This window comes from Anolis carolinensis, chromosome 1 (genome assembly GCF_035594765.1).
Source record: "Anolis carolinensis isolate JA03-04 chromosome 1, rAnoCar3.1.pri, whole genome shotgun sequence".
NCBI classification, from domain to species: domain Eukaryota; kingdom Metazoa; phylum Chordata; class Lepidosauria; order Squamata; family Dactyloidae; genus Anolis; species Anolis carolinensis.
The window spans coordinates 342,398,092-342,418,902 of record NC_085841.1 but is presented as its reverse complement, the minus strand read 5'-3'; the positions used below and the strand labels follow the sequence as shown (position 1 = coordinate 342,418,902).

The following is a 20,811-nucleotide window of genomic DNA, read 5'->3' as shown; positions in this document are numbered from 1 at the left end:
GTTGTAACCATGAGTTGGGCAAAGTGTGACCCTTCCGTTGTTATTGGAACCCAATTTCCAGCATAAATGTGGTCAGTGTAGATTCATATAATGCAGTTTAAACTGCATTTAACTGCATTGCATGAATCCACACTACCATTCAGTTTCAAACTGCATTATATGGCAGTGCAGATGGGGTCAAACATAGCAAACATGGAATTAATGCAGTTTGACATTATTTTACAACTATGGCTTAATGTTACTGAATACTGGGAGTTGTAGTTGTGTAAGGTCTTTCCCCTTATCTGCACAAGAATGCTGATGCCTCACCAAACTACAAATCCATGGGCCATGGCAGTTAAAGTGGTGTCAAGCTACACCTGCAGTCCAATAGCATCTGGAAGGTCTGACATTCCACACCTCTATTTAGCTTCAAATATATTGTGCAGTTTGGATTTTCCTGTTTGTAATTTTCATTAAAAACCAGCACTACATTAAAATGTGATAAAGATACTATTGCATTTAAATCTAGTGAAACCAAGTCCAGAATGTCCTTGCCTGAAGACGAATTAGTTTACTACTTTTTAACCTGTTACTGTTCTCCTACTGACCTACTTTACAGGGTTGTTCTGATAATAAAATTGTAAGAAAATGGTGTGTGCGCCACTAGAACTGCTTTAGTGTATGAGCAGGAATCCTTTTCCTCAGATGTTGTGAGACTATTCCCATCCTCTCTAATTTTGCCTTGGACAATGGGAGTTGGAGTGCAACACCAGCTGAAAGGCCACAGGTTTCCTATCCCTGAATTAAAAGAAGCATGCAATAAAGATTCAACCAATCTTTTGAAAACAGCCCCTAAAACCTTTCAGGCCAAACATATTCATTACAAACCCACCTTGTTTTCCTCTCTTCCTTTAATTCCCAGCAACATGGCCATATATGGCTTACTAGTACAAGGCAATAAATAAATAATGATATAGCAAAAATCCTTGCCTCGTGACATTTAGCAAAAGGATGTTGAGCAAAATGAAGGTCTACACATTATAATGTTGGAGAGAGATCTGGAGATGATGCTGTAGAAGTCACTGTGGCCCAAACTTCACATAGGAAATCTGAGATTCAGAGCAACTTAAATTTTGGCTGTAATCCTCGATCATGGGGTGATCCAGAAATAAACTCCAGACTTCAAAGACAGAGAGAGTTAGAGCTGCTCTGCAGATTATCAACACACAGAGACGGGAGAGAGATGCATCCAAAGAGGAATGCAGTTTTATGAATTAGGAATTCTCCGAGGAACATAACTGTGAGCAAACTTGCTACGGAAAACACAAGGTAACACAATGCATGCTTTAAATGTATTTTGCTTGGTTGGGAACTTGTCATTTTGGTAGAATATCCATAATGCTTCCTCTCTCCAGAACCTGAAATGTGCCAAAATAACTATGAAAAAAAGATCTTATGTGTGAAAACAAAGGACTGCTGAAGTTATTTTGTGGGCTTTAGAATAAAATATATTTTATTGCTAAATGGATTTGTAACCTCTAAATATGCAGTTTTGCCTCTGTATCTCCATATATTTATTTTTATGTGAATATTTTATGTCCTTTGCTTGTGAAACTTATGCAGAGGTGAACATTATTAAGACGAGGATCTGAATATAAGTGAATCCTGCTCATTGCACATCCTAAAGGGAAGAAGAAAAGCCATCATAAACTACATTTTTTTAATTCAAATATTCAAGTTTTTTCAGTGACTTACCAAGATAATAAAGTAGCATAGGTAGATACAAAATGGTACAACATAAAACAGAATAGGGACTGAAACTGGCTCGTGTTGATGGTGGTGTCCGAGACATGCCAAACAGACTTCATAAACAGTTGGATGGATCTCGACAGCTGTAGACGGAGATTTATTTACTCAGAAAAGTTTCATCATCTGAAAACCTTGTCCCCTGTGTTTTCCCAGCTCATAAGAAACGTTGTGATAAAAATATATTTGCCTGCTGCTGACCTACATTATATTTGATCCGTCTAAAATATTAGCTTATGAAGGTCAACACATTCATCCTGGTGTTTGGGAAATGTGTTTGTGGAAACATACAATATTGTGATGGGAAATTCTGGACAATCAGTTATATATTCTGTCACATTACATATAATCTGTTATTAGCTGAGTCATAAAGAATATAAAAAGCAGGGCTATGAAACGAAACTGAAAAGTTGACTTTCTACAGTAACTGTTTGTGAGAACCTCTATCTGAATTTGGAGATCTATGTGGTCTAGATTACTATATACTGCAAGCCCTTTCAGCCTGAGAAATGTTTATATGACCCCAAGTATATAGGTATATAAAATAGGAATAAAAGCTAAACATTTACTGATTAAAAATATATATCAGCATTTGCCAAGCTTGATAAGCAGGCTGATTTTTTCCCCCAGTGGAGTATAACTGAAGCATTTTCTGCAGAGTACACTGCAAACATGGCATGGTGGAAACATTACATCATTTGTGTAAATTGTTGGAGTTTCAAAGGTTTTTACTGTTGACACATTTTTCATGACCCCAGCATTAAGCTAAGGGGGCCCCATTTTGGGTTGGTATCCATCATTTAAAAAGTAATAGTCTGAATATATGCAGAAATCTTAAGTGTATACATAGCATCCAATCTTTTTCTTAAGCAATTTGCACTCACATAGAAATATAGATATATTTTCCCTTCTTGTGTAGCTATATACAATCTCTTAAATATAATAATAATAATAATAATAATAATAATAATAATAATAATAATAATAAATATACATACCAACTCCTATAGCTGCAATCTACAAAATCCTGGGATTTGCGGTTTGATTAGACATTACAGGCTCACAAAATTGAAAATCCAGAGTCCCGCCAATTACAATGATGCCAATTACAATGATGTCAAATTCCTGTAATTATGTATTGTAAAAAACCTGTAATTACTGGAAAGCTGCTTTTTTGCTAATGAAGGCATAATGAAATTATATTTAAATACAGTATAACATAATATGGGGAAATAAAGTAATCTTGGTGCATAGAGCGGCTTTTCTAGGACATTTTAGGAGTCTTTTGACATAATCAAAAACCTCGAATCTTACCCCCTGCAATGGAAAAGTAATAAGAAATAAAATGAGTTCCTTTTCAAAAACCGGAACAAGGAACCAATTATTTTTCAACACTGTAATTCATAGCACAATTGTTTTAATAACTAGCCAAACTTTACAAACTACAGTATCTGAGGACTGAAAACTGGAAGCAATGGCAAATTCAGGATAGGATTTTGAGGCTGAAGTTCAAGGTTTTCTCTGCTTATTCATTTGGGCCTAACTGAAGAATTCCAACATACCTGTTTATAGAAATCAGACTCAGTAAGGTCATTAAGTTGATCATATTGAGGTCAGTGGAATTCTTCAGACCTGACATTGTCTAGCCATCAACATAGTTGCCACTTGTTACTTATGACAAACTGGAGGTTATACCTTTGCCCTTGAAATGTCCCCATGTTGCCTATGTTGAAGGTGAAGTTACCATCACCTGTATGATTGATAACCAGTAGCATCCCCAGAAGGTAGCTTGTCCAGCTTCTTTTGGAAGATCATTTCCCTAGGCAATTGGTTCCATTGCCAAACAGCTCTTACTGTCAAGATGTACCTTGTAATGTTTACTAGAAATCTACTCCCCTGTAACCACAAGCTGATCCTACCCTCTGTTGCAACAGCCATAACAGCCGTTGAGGGGGTTAAGTATACAGTCATGTTACCCTGGATATGTGGGGTGGCATATGTTTTTTACTTGCATAGAAATAGAGGTTATGATACTAGGGTAACTTGTACCAACAACTCACAATGCTTGTGAATCCAGACTCTACTAAAGAACTGAATGCAGTTGAACATATTTATTTAAGCACCAGCACAGAGAGTTCGCAGAAAATAGTCAATATTTTCATATCAATGAAACAAAATTGGGTAACTAAATTAGGTAACTTGTGTCCTCGGAATAACTTACCATAACTGCTTGCAGGTGATGAAGGGGGACTAGGTTACCAAAGGTGCCAAATTCAGTCAGCAACCATAAAGCAAATTTTCATAATGAGAAGTATTTCTGTCTAGTCCCAGCAGTCGGAAGGGGCTGGAAATTTAAAATGACCACCCAATAGCTTGCGATCACATTGTTTTACATGTTTCGAGTAATTCCACTTGAATGATGGGGAAACATTTTACATCTGAGAGATATAGTCAATTTAAGAGAATTTCTTTGTAACGCTATAGTAGTGTGTGCAGCCAAAGGGAAAAGGGTAGGATAAAATCACCAACTTATTTTAGATTAAAGCTTTAGAAAGAAGGAGGAAGCAGACCTTGGGAAACCAATAATGGCATCATACAAGAGGGACCTTGACTAACTGGGTAACTTCAGAGGGCCATATTAGATTTCAATCTGGAGGACTGAACCTCAGAATACATGAAACCTACATGTGTGAGGTTGTACATGTATAGAATCCATTCTCACATTCAAGTTGACAAATCCAGGTCAGGGATCAGTCTTAGAAGCCATATGCAATGATTCACTTCACATATTGGATAGCCGTTTGGAATAGAATATGAATGGAGAACTATTAATACCTGAAGCCATATAGAGCTTTCCCCTATGTATGGATCATAAAATGTGGCATTCTAAGCTAATTTCATACACATTTGAAGTTAGACTTAACTGACAATGTATGGTAGAATATATTATGATATAATTTTAATTGTACAGGCTCAATGCTATGGAATCTTGGAATTTGTAGTTTGGTGAACATCAGCATTCTTTGGCAGAAAACACTAAAGACTTGGTAAAACAACAACTCCCATGATTCCATAGCATTGTGCATGGCAGTTAAAGTGGTGTCAAATTGTGTTTAAATCTACAGTGTAGACGAGCCCAGAGCCAACTGGAAGTCAGAAAATAACAGGAATTTAGTCCTGACACTGGTTCTCAGTGCTCTCTTAGTTCAACTATGGAAGTATCTTTCATGAAGGATTTCACTTCTCCATTTCAGACTCCACTAGATTCTGTCTTTCTTGCAGAATGACTCAGTAGTAGTTCTGGCATTGTTTTTTTTTTTTTCAAGCACCGTATGATGCTCTTATCAGCAGATAGTACCACCACCATGGGGTTATGCGTAACTAGGAGATAAGCTTTTAATCATAAAGTGAAGTGATGATTTGGCCAAGTCTTGGACAGTAGTGAGCAAAGTACAGCCTTCCAGGTATTTTTGGATTTGGACCACCCAGCATTCCTTACTACTTGCTATACTGGTTAAGGCTCATGGGAATTGAAATGCAACAGCATTTGGAGGACCAAACTTTGTTCACAGCTGTTCTAGTCTGAGTATGAAGAATGTTATTGGACCTCATTTCCATCAGCAATAGGTTGGATAGCCAACAGTGAATGTTTACAAGAGCTGCAGTTCATCAGCATCTGGAGAACCATACAGTCTCCATCCCTGATCTAGAAACTTTCCAAAGCCATATAAATGTTGGTCTGAAGTACACATTTGATAAACTTTGGTACAGTTAATACAGTAATATGTTCCTGAGGGTTACTTCTTACATCGCATTTTTAGATATGTAGGCGAATCATGACATATGTATACTTGGAAAAATGTAATCATAAATTTGAAAAACCTATGTGTCACTCAGGTTCATGCATCAGGGAAGTCATATGGAACACATCTCTTTCTAGGGCAGATGCAGATGATATGGTCCTCTAGATATAGTTAAAATGCAACTTTCATCAAGTCTATACAACCAAGTCAGGATTGAATAAAGATGGGGGTTTTAACGTTCAGAGGGAAACACATCCCCCATTGGTTTTATTCCACTGCCAAGTTAAAACTAGCCTTTTTATTAGCGCTTTCGGGGCCTGGTGATTTCATCCAAATCTGTATACATTTGTTGTTGTTGTTGTTGTTGTTGTTGTGTGCCTTCAAGTCATTTCTAACCCTAAGATGATCCTATCGCAGGGTTTTCTTGGCAAGATTTGTTCAGAAGAGGTTTGCCAGAAAGGACTGAGAGAGAGCACCTTTCCCAAGATCACTCATGGTTTCCATGCATACATAAATAGTACATAAATAAATGTAGATGTTTATAACTTTTACATTTTTCTATAAAATTATAAAATTATTATTTTATTGTGTTAAACTTAACTAAATTGAACTGATGCAAAACACTCATGATATAAAGTGAGGTATAAACATTTTAATCACCATTGTTCGCACTTACACCAATCTCTTTCACACATGACTAACTTGCTTCTAGCAGTTACTTTTTCTCCTGCATCATTTCATTGACCAATTAATGTCAAATGGACAGCTGGTTTGTTTTTTGTGAAAGGAGAAGCAAAAATGTTTTACATTGCTTCATTAACCTCTGTGTTAGTTGAATTCATAATTTCCGATTTACCTCCCTGTGACCATCACCTATACAGTTGAAAAATGGTTATCAGAAGTTTTGAATTTGTGATGGCTACCATAAAGGATGGAATAGGATATATACACACATGTGTATATATGAATCTACTAGTCTTTAAACAATCAAATATTGTTTTTCAGTATATCCATACAATCATTTCAATATTGTCACAAACACTCATTGTGAGTCATGCTGTACCCTATTGAAGAGAACATTCTCCTCACATGGTGACCTCCTGAATGCTGTTTATTTTGCTTTATGTGTCACATGAAACATTTGGCAAATGTCAGTTGCAACTTGACCCAAGCAGAGTATTTTTAACGAATGACACAACTCAAGGGAAAAGGTGGTGGAGGAGGAGGGAGGGCTGATATATGACAGTTCTAACAGGAGGCCCCTTTTGATTCTAGGGAAAGCATGATGCTGTGAAACTCAATCACAACCACTGGGAATAAGCCGCTTTCCAAAAACAAAAAAAAGACCCAACTCAAGTTTTTTAAACATCACCATAAAAAGCACTGCTTTAATACTGCTATTCTCTCCCATTGCAAATGCTAGCAGTAACTTGTTGGATATATTGGAAGGAGTTAGCATTGTGACGAAATGAAAATCATGCATAGTTCATGTTTGCCAGTCCACACACTGTTTTGCCAGAGAAAAGATATGCCACTCAGATGATCATTAAAGAACAGGAACTTTTATTCTTTGAAATGCAGAGCAACATATATACAATCATGTGAACAGTTGCATCGACTCACACAATGTCCTTTGAGAGAGATTCAGTCCCATGCAAAATGTCTTCTTTCCAGCAGCAGCCCAGGAGCAAACCTCCATTTGCTCCTTAGATGTTGCCAATATTCCCAGGCTCAGCTAGCTCCCTGAGCGTGGCCCAACCAGTCAGCTTTATGCATTGCATTTTAAAGGTAACACACACACCAACTGATTTTTACATGCCTTAACAAGGATGACCATAGTTTTTAGAATAAAGAGCAGGGAGAATTGCAAATTGCTTGGAATCAGAAGCGTTCTGTTTATTTTGGTTTGTTTATTTTATTTTGAAATACCTGCCTATATCTCAGAGCAGGGATCTTCGTCTAAACCTGAAATTTATTTTTGTTTCATATGCACCTTGTATACACAATATTTTTAATAATACTTGAAACAAAATTTGTATTCATGGAAACATCAGTAAGCAAAGGTGTCACAGCCTCAGCCAATATTTTGGATTTTGTTTCTGCTGACCACAGCTTTCTACAAGAATGAAATTAAAATATCACAGAAATTGCAGCATTCAATTTTCATGTTTCAAAATGTATGACTGAACAGACATTTATTTATTTATTTATTTACATCACTTTTACCCCGCCTTTCTCTCCGAGGAGACTCAAAGCGGCTTACAGTAAATGGCAAAAATTCAATGCCTAAAAACAATGTAAAAACAACAATTCATATAAAACAATCTACAAAACAACAGTTCATATAAAACAGATACAATTACAAAATAAATTCACATTATATAAAATTTTAAGAATGTCCAAGATAAAGGTAGAGAATAGACTCTGTACTGTTCAGTTTCTTCTGTAATACCCATGATTCCAACATTTGTAATCTATCAATTTGTTTGCCTTCTAGGTTTTCTATTTTACCTGATTTCGCGGGAAAGCAGAAGATGACGACACAGATTACTGTGCCAAGAAATCCTCAAGCAGGAACGATAGGACATGATGACTATAGTCTGTACAGTAGCATGAGTGAAGATGAGCTCATTCAGATGGCCATAGAACAAAGTCTGAATGAAGATCACACAGAGCAGGTAGCTGCACAGAAGAACATTGTAGCAGCCCCAAGAAACCAAGTTATTGCAAATCCATCTTGTAATCATAATCCACCATTTCCAATTTATCCTTGGCAAAGGTAATTCTAATATTAAGTAATATTATGCAGATCTGAAGTTGTTTGATAAAGGCAGAGCCAATACCTTCTTCAGAAATGTCCAATCTATCCAATGTCTGCATCCAAATTATGTGCTGACATAATTTGTTTGAAGTGTTCTTGCAGTTACCTTGTAATTATGTCACACAGCCTGTTACTTTGTTTTGTTTCCAGATTTTGATATACTTTCATTTCTATTCTGTAAAAGAATTCTGCTATTTTGAATAGCAAAATAGACTATTTTTACACAATTACCCTGGTTCATAATCTCTGAAAAACAACATATTTATAAGATCAAACATTCATTCAGAGGTTTAAAGAAGGTAAAAGAGATGACAATCCTGACAAGAGTATGGACTTCTAGTTTTTCTTGCACCCTGAAACAATGTGATATTGCAAATAATAGCAAAATAAAATATGGAAAGGGGTGTGTAGTTGAAAGAGGAATCAGACATCTAGTGATCTTGACAGAGATAATAACACCGGAATCTTGATTGTGTAAACAAGTCTGTAAATAATATAATACCGTTGATATAATTTGTTGTATATAAAATCTGGTCATCTATGGTGTCAGAGTGTTGTCCATTTCTGAAGCAAAACTCATTTGATTCAGCCAATAATAGGATTTTCTGGGAACCAATGGATTCTAATATAAATTTAAGCACATACAACTTTCCCAATACTTTTGTCTTTCCCCATTCCAATTCTGCATTGGTTAATAAATGAATGCATCCATTTATAATAGAAGTACAGGCAGTCTCCAAGTTATGAACAGGAAAGATTCTATAGGTTTGTTCTTAAGCTGAATTTGTATGTAAGTTGGAATGGGTAGTTTTTTAAGTGTAACTTGTGACACACACACACTTTGAATAGCATAGGGAAGTCTGAAAATCCCTGTGGCATTTGTTTTACTATCTGTGCCACTGTTCAGAAGATTTCACTGCACTTTCCGTCCCTGTGATAACTGGATTTTGAAAAGAATTGGCTTGTTGTGGAAACAGAGATTGATGTATCCACTGATTCTTTATCAACAGATTCAATTTTAAAATATTCCAAAAGGAAAAAAAATCCAAAAAGTAAACATTGATTTTACCATTTTATATAAGGGACATTATTTTACTACGCTATTGTATAAAATTGGAATTGAGCATTCGTGAATGTTGGTATCCCCAGAGGTCCCAGAATAAAATATCTGTAGCTACCAATACCCCGCTGTATTTCTTTGACATATGCATTTTACTATTCAGCACAATGTTTAGTAATCACGACATGAACCTTTATAACAAATCATGAAGTCCTTCCTGTAAACCCTTGAAATTTTCTTGTGTGAAACCTTGAGGGTAGTTATCATGCATACTCTCCTTAAATTACAAACAAGGTCAGCTAGCTAGCTCCCGATAATGACAGCAATTAGATAGATATATAAAGGTCCTCTAGGGGAAATCTGACCTTAGTAAACTTGATGAGAATAAAATTAGTTCTGCTGACTCTGCTTTCCAAAATTGAGAGTAACAGGTGACTTAAACTGTGGCAAAGTCATCTAATATGTTCTTCTGCAGTTGTGTGGAGAATGGTTTCAAGTCTTAGGGTGCATTATATCATAATCATGGGAGTTGTAGTTCAGTGAGGTAAAATTGAATTAAATCCCTGGTTTGTTCCAAATTAATTAAATACCTGGTAAGATCTGGATCTTATGGTAAGATCTGGCTCTTACCAGGCGTGGGCCCTGTGTGGATTGAACCTGGGGACTGCATCACAGGATTCCTGGGCCTAATCTACATAGCCATCTTGGTTTTTCAGGCTCCGGGAGTCCAAAAAACAGAGGACACCCCCCCAAACCCCAAATTTACCCCTAAAAATCAAATAAAATGTACCCGGCCATCATAACATTTCTCATAAAATCATAAAATTCATAAAATGATGCACCAGGAGACAGGGGGAGAGGAGGAATTTTACACTTTTTCATTCCCCCCCCCCCCCGCAGTCTCCTGGCACATTATTTTTCCATGCCAGGAGGGTGCGAGGAGGAACATTACAGCAGCCAGGCAAGTTTTATTTAATTTTAGGGGTACATTGGGGGGGGGGGAGGGTTGGGGTGGCTGCATACCATCCCAATTGTAATTGGGATGGCATGGAGCCCCCCCCCCCCCAAGGAAAACTCAGGTTTTTTGGGGGGAATGGAGATGGGAATTCACACCAAAGCGGGTTTTTTAAAACCCACTTTGGCACGGATTTTGGGTTTGTCAGGAAGCACCCCCAGATTCTGCAATTTACTGCCAAGAGAAGCAAACCTGGATCACATTCTTGTGTACTTTCATAGGCAGGCAAAAGCTTTTTAATTCAGATAAGCCTTTTGCAGCTAATCTGGGTTATAGTTGAAGGGATAGTTTCTTAATTGATGTATTTTTAATTTTGTTTTAATATTTTTATATTTCAATCCTGGTTTTGTATTTGAGTGTTACAGTTTTTAGTGTCCTTACGTGCCATATTTTGGTCCTAGAGTTGGATACAAATGAATGAAATATATGGAAGTCTTTATAGGTTGGATTAACATGGGCATATAATGCAGTTTAGAAGAGCATTATATGATCACTGTAGACTCATATAATGCAGTTCAGAGCAGTTCAAACTGCATTATACAGTATGGCAGCATAGATCCAGCCTTAGAGATATTTTTCCTTTTAACTTTTTGGTAATGCTAATTTTTAACATAAAAATACCAACTTCCCAGTGATCTTCTTCCCCTTATCTCATTGTTTCTAAGTTTTCTTCCCTCCGTTGTTCAGCACTGATACTGCTCCTTGAGCTGGGGAATGTCTTCAACCCCCTTCCCAGCTTTCTGCATGGAGGCAGTGGGCTTAATATCTCTGCTGTCTTATATGGTCATTTGAATCCCCTGACACTTCCTCTGAAGGCCAAAAATAATCCAGAATTGAGAGAGCAGCTGAGATCAGAGCTTGAGCAAGCCAAGGCTCTTTTGTTCTAAACCCCAGGGGGGTTGCTGCAGGTCCTTCCCGCAGCCGTCCTTTGGCTTCTTTCTCCATCTCCAAGCCTTCCTTCAGGAAATCCAGATATGACTTGTTTTTCATATTCAGAATATTTCTCATTGTTTCATTCATGCCATCATCACTTCAGGCAGGCTGCGCAGTCCGGAAGCCAGCCTCAAGCTTCCAGCTCCGGGTCATCTCAAGGGGTAAGACGGAGGTATAACGGCACCTTGTTCTCTTCACCCCAGCAGGAGTAAGTTTCCCTCCCAAATATTCCCCCCTTTCTCCTATTAAAATCACTTCCTTCATTGTATGCTTGGCTTGACTAAACTACTGGATGTTTTCCTGAGAATGGGGATTTCACATAACTAGTTGAGAGGAACTTTACTAACTTTCTACATTCTCTCCCACAGTTTGCCCTTCTCATTCTCCACAACTAACATACCCCCACTAGTCCTAAACCATCACCTTAACGTCATGCCATCAGCTTTATACCTTTTAGAACTTTTCATTATACTAAAGTGATTGAAGTCAGAAACAGGATGGTTGTCTTGCAGTTGGTTTAGTCTGACCTGTTCCCTTGTGAAAAGTGTAGGCAAAATTCACTGAGGTTATTTTTAGCTGTGCTGCCATTGGGTCTCTGTTTTAATAAAAGAAAATAGGAAGACTATGTGTTTAAGATCATCATGACAATGAGAAGAAACTAATCTTAGTGATCATTAGTATACAGAAAATTGTTGTGTTTATTCACAGTGCCTTAGAGTGCTTTTAGAAAAGGTGGCTGGCTGCATTTTCACCCAACAATGTAATATGTGAAGCCTGAGAGATGTGCTATTATTTCACTCTTGTGTTTATCTGTTTCATTTGATAGATAAAATAAAATTTAATGAAGCTGAAATATTTTACAGTAATTTCTGAAATGTTTAGTTTCTTTAAACTGACTTCCAGACCTTTCTTGCCTACAACAATTTTAATTCATTCTCCCTAAATTGCATGAGCTGAATAAACTTACTGAGTAATAAGAAAAAAAACTCTCATCAAATCCTCATAGAAATTATTATTATTATTATTTATTGTATGACACAGCAAACAAGATAGATATGCTGATTTCATATTATTATTATTATTATTATTATTATTATTATTATTATTATTATTATTAAAAAGCTGAGTCTTGTCATTAAAAACAGGTCGCAGATCAAACTTCATACAACTGCAAATCATACTTATTTTTCTTGGTATAAATTGCAGAACACAATTATATTTATCAGCCTGCATCCTTGTCCTACATCCCCTCATCTTCGAAACACATGACGAAACCATTTTAAAATGACTACATTTTCTTAATAAGGAATTGGATGCATTCCTGATCCAAAATTAAACAATGCAAAACAGTGACTGGAGCAATAATATAGCAAAATAATGTTGCTAAATAGGCAGTAATACCCCCAGGCTTGAGGAAAGGCTAAGATTTTTAAAAAATCATCACTACCCATAAAATGGAGAGCACAGGACATGGCAATGGAAATGTAGAGTCCTCCAGGAACCCACAGGGTTCCTGGAGGACTCCAAGTAATCCAAGTTCTTGCCAATGACCAGCCTTAGTTTGGGGGATTGGGAATGAGTTGCATGAAAGGTATTTGTTTAAAGCAAAATGCATTCATAAATAAATGAAAGCAGACTAGAAGAACAAAATAGAATTTTTGAAAAAAGTGATAATAGTGTAAATAGTGTAAGTGAGTATAGTGTAAATATCTGCATTTATGCTATCCTGAGCCATATACCCTGACTTACTCCTGAAGCTATCCTACACAGTTACCTTCTGCTTCACAGGTAGAAAGCAGGATTGAAGAAGCATCAGTATATGTTTCCATAGCTAGATTAAACATAATTTACAGCAGGGGTCCCCAAACTAAGGCCCATGAGCCGGATGTGGCCCTCTAAAGTCATTTACCTGGTCCCCGCCCTCAGTTTTAAACTTAGGCTCACCCAAAATCTGAAATGACTTGAAGGCACATAACAACAATCCTAATTAACTTGACTATCTCATTGGCCAGAAGCAGGCCCATATTTCCCATTGAAATCCTGGTAGGTTTATGTTGGTTAAATTTGTTCCCATTTTTAAATATTGTATCATTCTTTCATTGTTGGAGGGGTTTTTTGCACTACAAATAAGACATGTGCAGTGTGCATAGGAATTTGTTCGTATTTTTTTGCAAATGATAATTCGGCCCCTCAACAGTCTGAAGGATTTTAGACTGGCCTTCTGCTTAAAAAAATTGAGGACCCCTGATTTATAGTAATGTTTAGATTCCTGGATGATCTTGGTTGATCTTAGTGGTGATGTCAGCATTTCATGTCTGATTATGGGGACATAACCAGATGCTTCTTTGATCTTGTCTGCTTACCTCAAAGCACAGAATTGCTGCAGAAGGGGAGCTTCAGGGCCTTTTCAGTAAGTTATAGAGGTGGCTTTGGGTGCTTTGGAGGAAGGAAGGGAATACTAGTCCCCCTGAAAAGGACATCCATATATGTAAGATAAACTTATGTGTATATGTTCCTAACTGAATGATTACCTCTGTCTGAAAAAATTCAGAACTGGTAATGAAAACAATGATGCCAGATAGAAAAATGTTTTTTTAAAATTCTCTGAATGCTTCTTCAAAACTCAGCCCCATATGTCTTTGTTCCCAAATAAGTAGATATAAGATACGATTTCATTTCAATGTACATAGACACACTGCCACAACTGTTCCTCCAGTTCTGTACACCTGTTTTCATCAGAGTTTAGAATGTCACTTTTTAAGAGGCCAGTTACTTTGCTAAGTAATCTCATCAGTCTAGAGGTCATGTTTCTGTTACTGTCATCCAAAAGCTAATTCACAACTGTTATCCTTAACGTTGTGCTGTCTCATTCCCACAAGTGGACAGACTCTGAAATTCTGGGAGAAAAAATGCAAAAGTCATTTCAAAGCAATCCCTCCTAATTGCAGACAACTATGGGATTCTTCTTCCTCCCCTCCATTGGTCAGCACAGTCCAGATAATGAATAACAATAGACAACCATTCCTGTTCAGCTGAAAAATAATGACTCACATAAAAACGTAACTGCTAATGTTCATTACTGCAACAGATAACCAATTACAAGAGCAAATTATTTGAAAAATTAGTTAATTCATAGTGTTGGTCTTCATTTTTTTGATGTTTTATGTTTTGGCTTTCTTTCTATCTTGTTGCTAGGTGCTTTTGCTTCTGTCCTGTGTTGTTATTTTCTTTGCTTACTTTATTATGCAATATGTCTACTTTCTGATTGTGCCCCTAAGGCTGCAATAATTGTTGTATTTCTAGACATTTCTGGGAAGTCCAGTAACCCAATATAATTAGGACACCTTTAGAATAAATTGTTTGACAATTTTTATGAAGTTAGTACATTCTGTTTCAGGACAATTTAACTTTTTGTTTCAGTTGCTGTCTTGTTTCTTATCAGGTGAATCAATTTCTCTACAATAGGAAGTATTCTTTCTGTAGCATACACTGTACATTTCACTCGGCATAGTTCTGGATATAATCAGCCCTTCATATCCACAGGTTCTGCATCCATGAATTTAGCCAACCACAGCTTAAAAATATTGAGAAAAATCTGAAAGAAGTAAAACTTATTTACCTTTTTAAAATAATGGATACCATTTTACTATGCCATTGTATCTCCTGAGGTCCTGGAAACAACCCCCAGTGGATAATGAGGGTCTACTCTATGTGCAACACACACAAATAACCATATGCCAGCTTTCAGGATGATAAGCCATTGCAATATCAATAAAATTTTGCAAAAAGTGACTAGGTTTCCATTTTGTTTTGAAGAGTGGTAGATCCTCTAGTGACAGCAATCAAGGCAGGAGATGAAAAAGCCTTGTGTGATATGATACAATCAGGAAGAAATCTGGCACAGCCTAACAAAGATGGATGGTTGCCACTCCATGAAGCTGCTTACTATGGGCAAGCATGTTGCTTGAAATTGCTACATAAATGTAAGTACGGTATCTCATTTATTTACTTTCTTTTCCACCTTCTCCTGATATAGGGACTCAAGGAGGCCAACTATAAATATAAAGCAATGCTAATTAAAACACTATGAATACATTAAAATTTCCCACGAGGCTTGTTTGGAAGTTCAGTATAGTGTGCAGAGACTACAGCCCTAGTTCAAGTGAAAATGGTGATATAAAATAAAAATAAGACCTTATTCACCACTGTGCTACTGAATTTTACTGATTAATTCACCAATGTTAATTGGGTTTTTATATTGGGATATGATGTTTTAACTGATTTTGTATTTTGGTTGGATGTATTTGTATGACATAAATAAATAAATAAATAAATACTTTGACAGAAGTACACATGAAATTTTGTACCATGCTGTCATAAGGGAACATATAAAATGTAGGCTTTGTATAGAAATCATCATAATAGTTAGTGATGGTAGACAATGTGTGCTATGTGTGTTGCTTCATATAGCCCTCTGTCTTCTCAATAGCTTACCCTGGGACAATTGATCAGCGGACACTCCAGGAGGAAACAGCACTCTACATAGCAACAAACAGAGGATATATTGATTGCATGCGTGTATTGTTGCAGGCAGGAGCAGAACCTGATATTGCAAACAAATCTAGGGAGACACCACTTTATAAAGGTGAGTGACCTTCTTCTCATTGGTCTTGAATCCCCCCAAATAAACAGCATGTTGACATGAAATCGGGGTGAAAAACTATCATGCATGTGTTTACACAAAAGGTGTACAGAGCCGGCCTTAGGAGCTGTCTTTATATTTGAAAATGTTTTCAATTTTAAATATCTCTAATAAGAGGTGAAGGCATTTTTTTACAGTTTCTTCTTTTCACACTTTGTACACTTCACAAATACAGCCATCGATCATTCACATTCTGCCAAAATGCCCTAGTGCAGTTCTCCAATCCAAAAATAAAATCAACCTGTCTTTATTATCAACTAAAACCGATAAACTCTCCTTTTCTCCCCATCTTTGGGGATGTTCTTACCCGCTGTTATTTAACAGTAGCTTAAAAAAATGAATCAGTTTGTACCAAATCACATAAATATAGACCTAGGGGTGATTAGCAGACTGTGTGATGATGATGATGATGATGATGATGATGATGATGATGATGATGATGATGAATTTCTTATCTGCCTTTCCTCATGGTTCAAGGCAGGTTACAACATTGCTAAAAACACATAATCATCTAAAAATATTCTATAAAACACACACATTCTACAAAATACATATTATAATACACAGAACAAAGATCAAACATAAAGCACAAGTTTAAAATTTGTGAGTGATACAGAACTATGAACGTTTTACATTCTTTCAAACTCTAAAAATAGAAATGGCTTTACTATCGCTTCATTCCATCAAGCTGTTTGATAGAATCAAAAGGATTCTAGTATTCAGTCTGTTGGAAAAACGTGATTTTCTTCACTTGTTTGTGTCACTCATACAATGGATATAGATTGATCTGTGGATAGCGATTAGAGTAAATGGCAAGGAGTGAGTCATGGTCAGGATGGATGGGGAAAAACACAAGGATGCCCTTTCTTGCCCTTGCTGTGTGTGTTCACAATTATACCTCTGGCTGAACTAGTCTGCCCTAGATTCTATAAAAAGATAAAACATCGGTCTCTTTTGCTGGTAGTAAATAATGTAACTGACCAAATTTCAGTTATTGTCAACCCTTAAAAAATGCTATTATCCTTTCACAAATTGAACAGGTTCAAAATTTACTAAAGTAAATTTGATTGGATGTATTTTAATTTATCTCCAACTGAACAACATGGTTTATTCCCATGATATCCCTCCACATATGATGAGTGCAATGGATTATGGTAGGTTAATCAGGCTCTGCCATGCTTCAGGAAAAGTCAAGGGATGCTTCAAACTCCAGAGTATCTTGCGACTTTGTTGAACAGCTGGATCAGGTCCACACGGGACGTTACTGCCATCACCTTTCGCCCCTACACTCATCAGTGCAGGGGAAATGGGATGGATTGGGCTTTGTTTCCACTGTTAGCACTTCTTCTTCCTAGTTGTGTGTACACACCTTCTGATGGCAGCATGGGGTGCCTGCAATGGCCAGGAGCTCACATGGAGCTCCACAGCTAGTTGGAAGCAGTGACAGCAACATGGAAGGTGAGGTGACAGTCCAGTGGGGCAGACATGGCCTGGATGGACTAGATGAAGTCCAAACAGCAGTTGCTGAGGGTTCCAGTTTCTGCTCTAAACAGGCTTTAGATTTTATTTATTTATTTATTTATTTATTTACAGTATTTATATTCCGCCCTTCTCACCCTGAAGGGGACTCAGGGCGGATCACATTACACATATAAGGCAAACATTCAATGCCTTGACATAGAACAAAGACAGAAGAGAAATGCAGGCTCCGAGCTGGCCTCGAACTCATGACCTCTTGGTCAGAGTGATTGGTCACAGCTGGCTGCAGCTGGCTGCTCACCAGCTTGCGCCACAGCCCGGGCCTGGTTAGTGTAGATATTATCTTAAATTCACTTCACAAAAGTTTCAGGTTTGTTTTTAGCAGTCATATTTAAAATCTGGAATAAGTGGAAAGAAAAGCTTGTGCCATCCCCTTTCCCACTATGTCCAATTCCCCACCCCCCAGATGTCTTTTCAACAAAACCCAAATGAAAAATGAAAGCACTTTGGTTTATATTATGTATTAGAACTACATTAAAAATTTTCATTAGAATTTTTTCTTTGAAAAGTGGCATCTTGTTATCTGAAAATTTTAGAGTTTCAGATATTTCTAATAATACCTTTTATTAAGTATATCATACAAACATAAGGTCCATCTAGAAACCTAATTACTTCTGAAAATCTTTGCATTGTGCCAACAAATAACAATAAGAGTCTTGTTTCTAAGAGCTGTAAAATACAAATCTCTCATAAGTATAATCAAACAATACACTTGATGCTAGTTCAGAAGTCTGATCTTCAAACAATTCTAAACTATCTCAACTAGGGTCCCTTCTGCACTGCCATATAATCCAAATTATCAAAGCAGATAATCCACATCATCTTCTTTGAACTGGATTATATGAATGTACACTACAGTTCAAAGCAGATATGGCAGTGTAGATGGGGCCTATGATAGATGTAGTCATGCTTCCCACTTAAGTCAGCTTCTTCCTGATTCAAGGAAAGTGCATTCAAAACCACATGTAGATGGCACTAGTATCCATCAAAGATAAACAGAAAATAATGTTGTAATCACGCCAGCTTGGAGTGTTCCAAGATGGTTAGTTTTTTAGTCAGCTATTTAGAAAATTATGGTGAACTAGCAATGTATTTTTTTGTATGCCCAGAACTCAATATTGTCTAACTGTGGAGATAATGAGAAAACAAACAAGGACTTAAACAGTATTTTGATGGCTGTGAGATTGAAAATAACTTAAAAATGGAAAAACAAATGGAGAGATTGAATGCAGAAATGTGCATATCATTCAGAATTTTAAAATTGTAAATTAATGGCAATGGGAGATTTTATTTCAGTTCTTTTTAAAGTATTTAAAGTATTTTTAAGTATTTCCAGAATGTTTGACATCACTTTAAATGACATGGCTTTATCCTATGGAATCCTCAGATTTGTAATTTGTTGTGGCACCAGAACTTTTTTTACAGAGAAGAGCACATATCTCACAAAACTACAAATTCCAGAATTCCATAGAATTGAGGTAGTTAATGTGGCATAAAACTGCTACATATTTGCAGTGTGAACACAGCCACAGTCATAGAACGACACTAGGATGGTGGTCTTGTGCAAAATTGAAAGGATGACTATCCAGTTCCGTAGTACTTGAATTATTTGGCTAGGAGGACAAATGTAACCGCTTGTATCATAGCTATTTAATCATCCCAAATTAAATATGTTAAAATTACAGATGTACAGAACCAATCTTCTTTTTTTATTGACAGCTTGTGAACGCAAAAATGCTGAAGCCGTCCAGGTGCTATTGCAGTATAATGCTGATGCAAATCACCGTTGCAATCGGGGATGGACTGCTCTCCATGAAGCTGTTGCTAGAAATGATTTGGACATAATAGAACATTTGGTCAAAGCTGGCGTCAAGATTGATGCTGCAAATTGTTATGGAATCACCTCTTTATTTGTGGCAGCTGAGAGCGGTCACTTAGAAGCTTTGAGATACCTTGCCAAGTGTGGTAAGTGGAACAGAAAATCTACATTTTGTGTACTGTGTACTTACATTTGGAAAGTGATTCGCCATTTCTGAATATTGAGATTTTCAAAAGGTAATATAGGATTTGGAGCAGGCCTGGCCCAACATGAAGGCCATTGAATTGTACAAAAGTCTGATTTTTTAAGAGCATTTGTTGTGACTACATTGGAAACCTCATAATATGTTTGTCTTACTTGAACCATTAGAGCCATTAGACACATTAGTACAGCAGTATTTACTGGATAATTCACATGCCCTTAGTTCATCAGTTAAGGTTGGGATCCTAAAGAGAGAGAAGTCTCACTTCTAGTTCCTAGTCCTAGTTTCAGTTCCAAAAGGTAAGAATGGCTCAATGGTGCAATAAACGACTATAAAATGTAGCACGACCCCTTTGTGGAAAGCTTTTTTAAAAAAGGTTGGGTGGCCATCTGCCAGGGATGGTTTAGCTGTGGATTTTCTGCATTAGAAGGGAGTTAGACTAGATGAATTTTGAGATCTTTCTATCTTTACAATTCTGCGAATAGCATTAGTATAAGATTCACAAGAGAAAAATCTAATAAAACTGTACAACTATTCCAAACTGTAAAAGTTCCTCCAATAATAACTTTATTACTTATACAATGCAGAGTGTTTGCCATGAAATAAAGATTGCATTTCTTTCTCATTAAGAAGTAGCCCGGTTTAGGACTTTATAATTGTGTTCCTAGCTAAAGTTATCTTAAAACTGCCAAACATAACAGAGGACTTTCTGTTGTTGCAAGAAAAGCAGATTCTCTTTGGCAGAGACTTCTGCAGCTGAAGCTTACACATGTTTATTTTAAAGTTAAGTCCCACACTGTGCAAGGAGGCTTTTTCTCAAATTTAGTGTACATATGTGACCAAGCAAGAGATAACTGACTGACTGGCATATTAGAATTTCACATTATATTATGATGGAGCAAGTACCTGTAGATTTTGGGTCTTTGCAGTCCTCAGTCTGATTCCATAACTCCCTCAGCTTATTTTCAAAAGCTCTCTGCAAGTAATCACTTTGAGAAAACAAATACTACATCTACACTTATCCAAATAATCTGGAGTAAACTGTTCTGGAGCTGCTTTGATGCAACACTGGAATGTCCCCAGGGACATTTCGGTGTCCAGATGGCCAGCTAGGCCATCAGAAGCAGAT

At 36.9% G+C, this 20,811-nt stretch overlaps 1 protein-coding gene across 3 annotated transcripts in view; it reads left to right on the top strand.

The window, feature by feature from the left end:
• The first annotated feature begins 994 nt into the window (after positions 1-994).
• asb2 (ankyrin repeat and SOCS box containing 2) overlaps positions 995-20,811 on the top strand; it is a 50,388-nt gene continuing 30,571 nt past the window's right edge. The window contains exons 1-6 of one of the 3 annotated variants that reach the window (XM_008110474.3): positions 995-1,311; positions 8,089-8,370; positions 11,524-11,628; positions 15,237-15,403; positions 15,910-16,065; positions 19,381-19,626. In XM_008110474.3, the coding sequence (XP_008108681.1) occupies positions 8,126-8,370; positions 11,524-11,628; positions 15,237-15,403; positions 15,910-16,065; positions 19,381-19,626 (919 nt within the window). In that variant the 5' untranslated portion in view covers positions 995-1,311; positions 8,089-8,125. Of the gene's footprint in view, positions 1,312-5,128; positions 5,253-8,088; positions 8,371-11,523; positions 11,629-15,236; positions 15,404-15,909; positions 16,066-19,380; positions 19,627-20,811 lie in introns of those variants that run through there. The other 2 variants (XM_062968421.1, XM_008110534.3) reach the window with 2 other exon arrangements.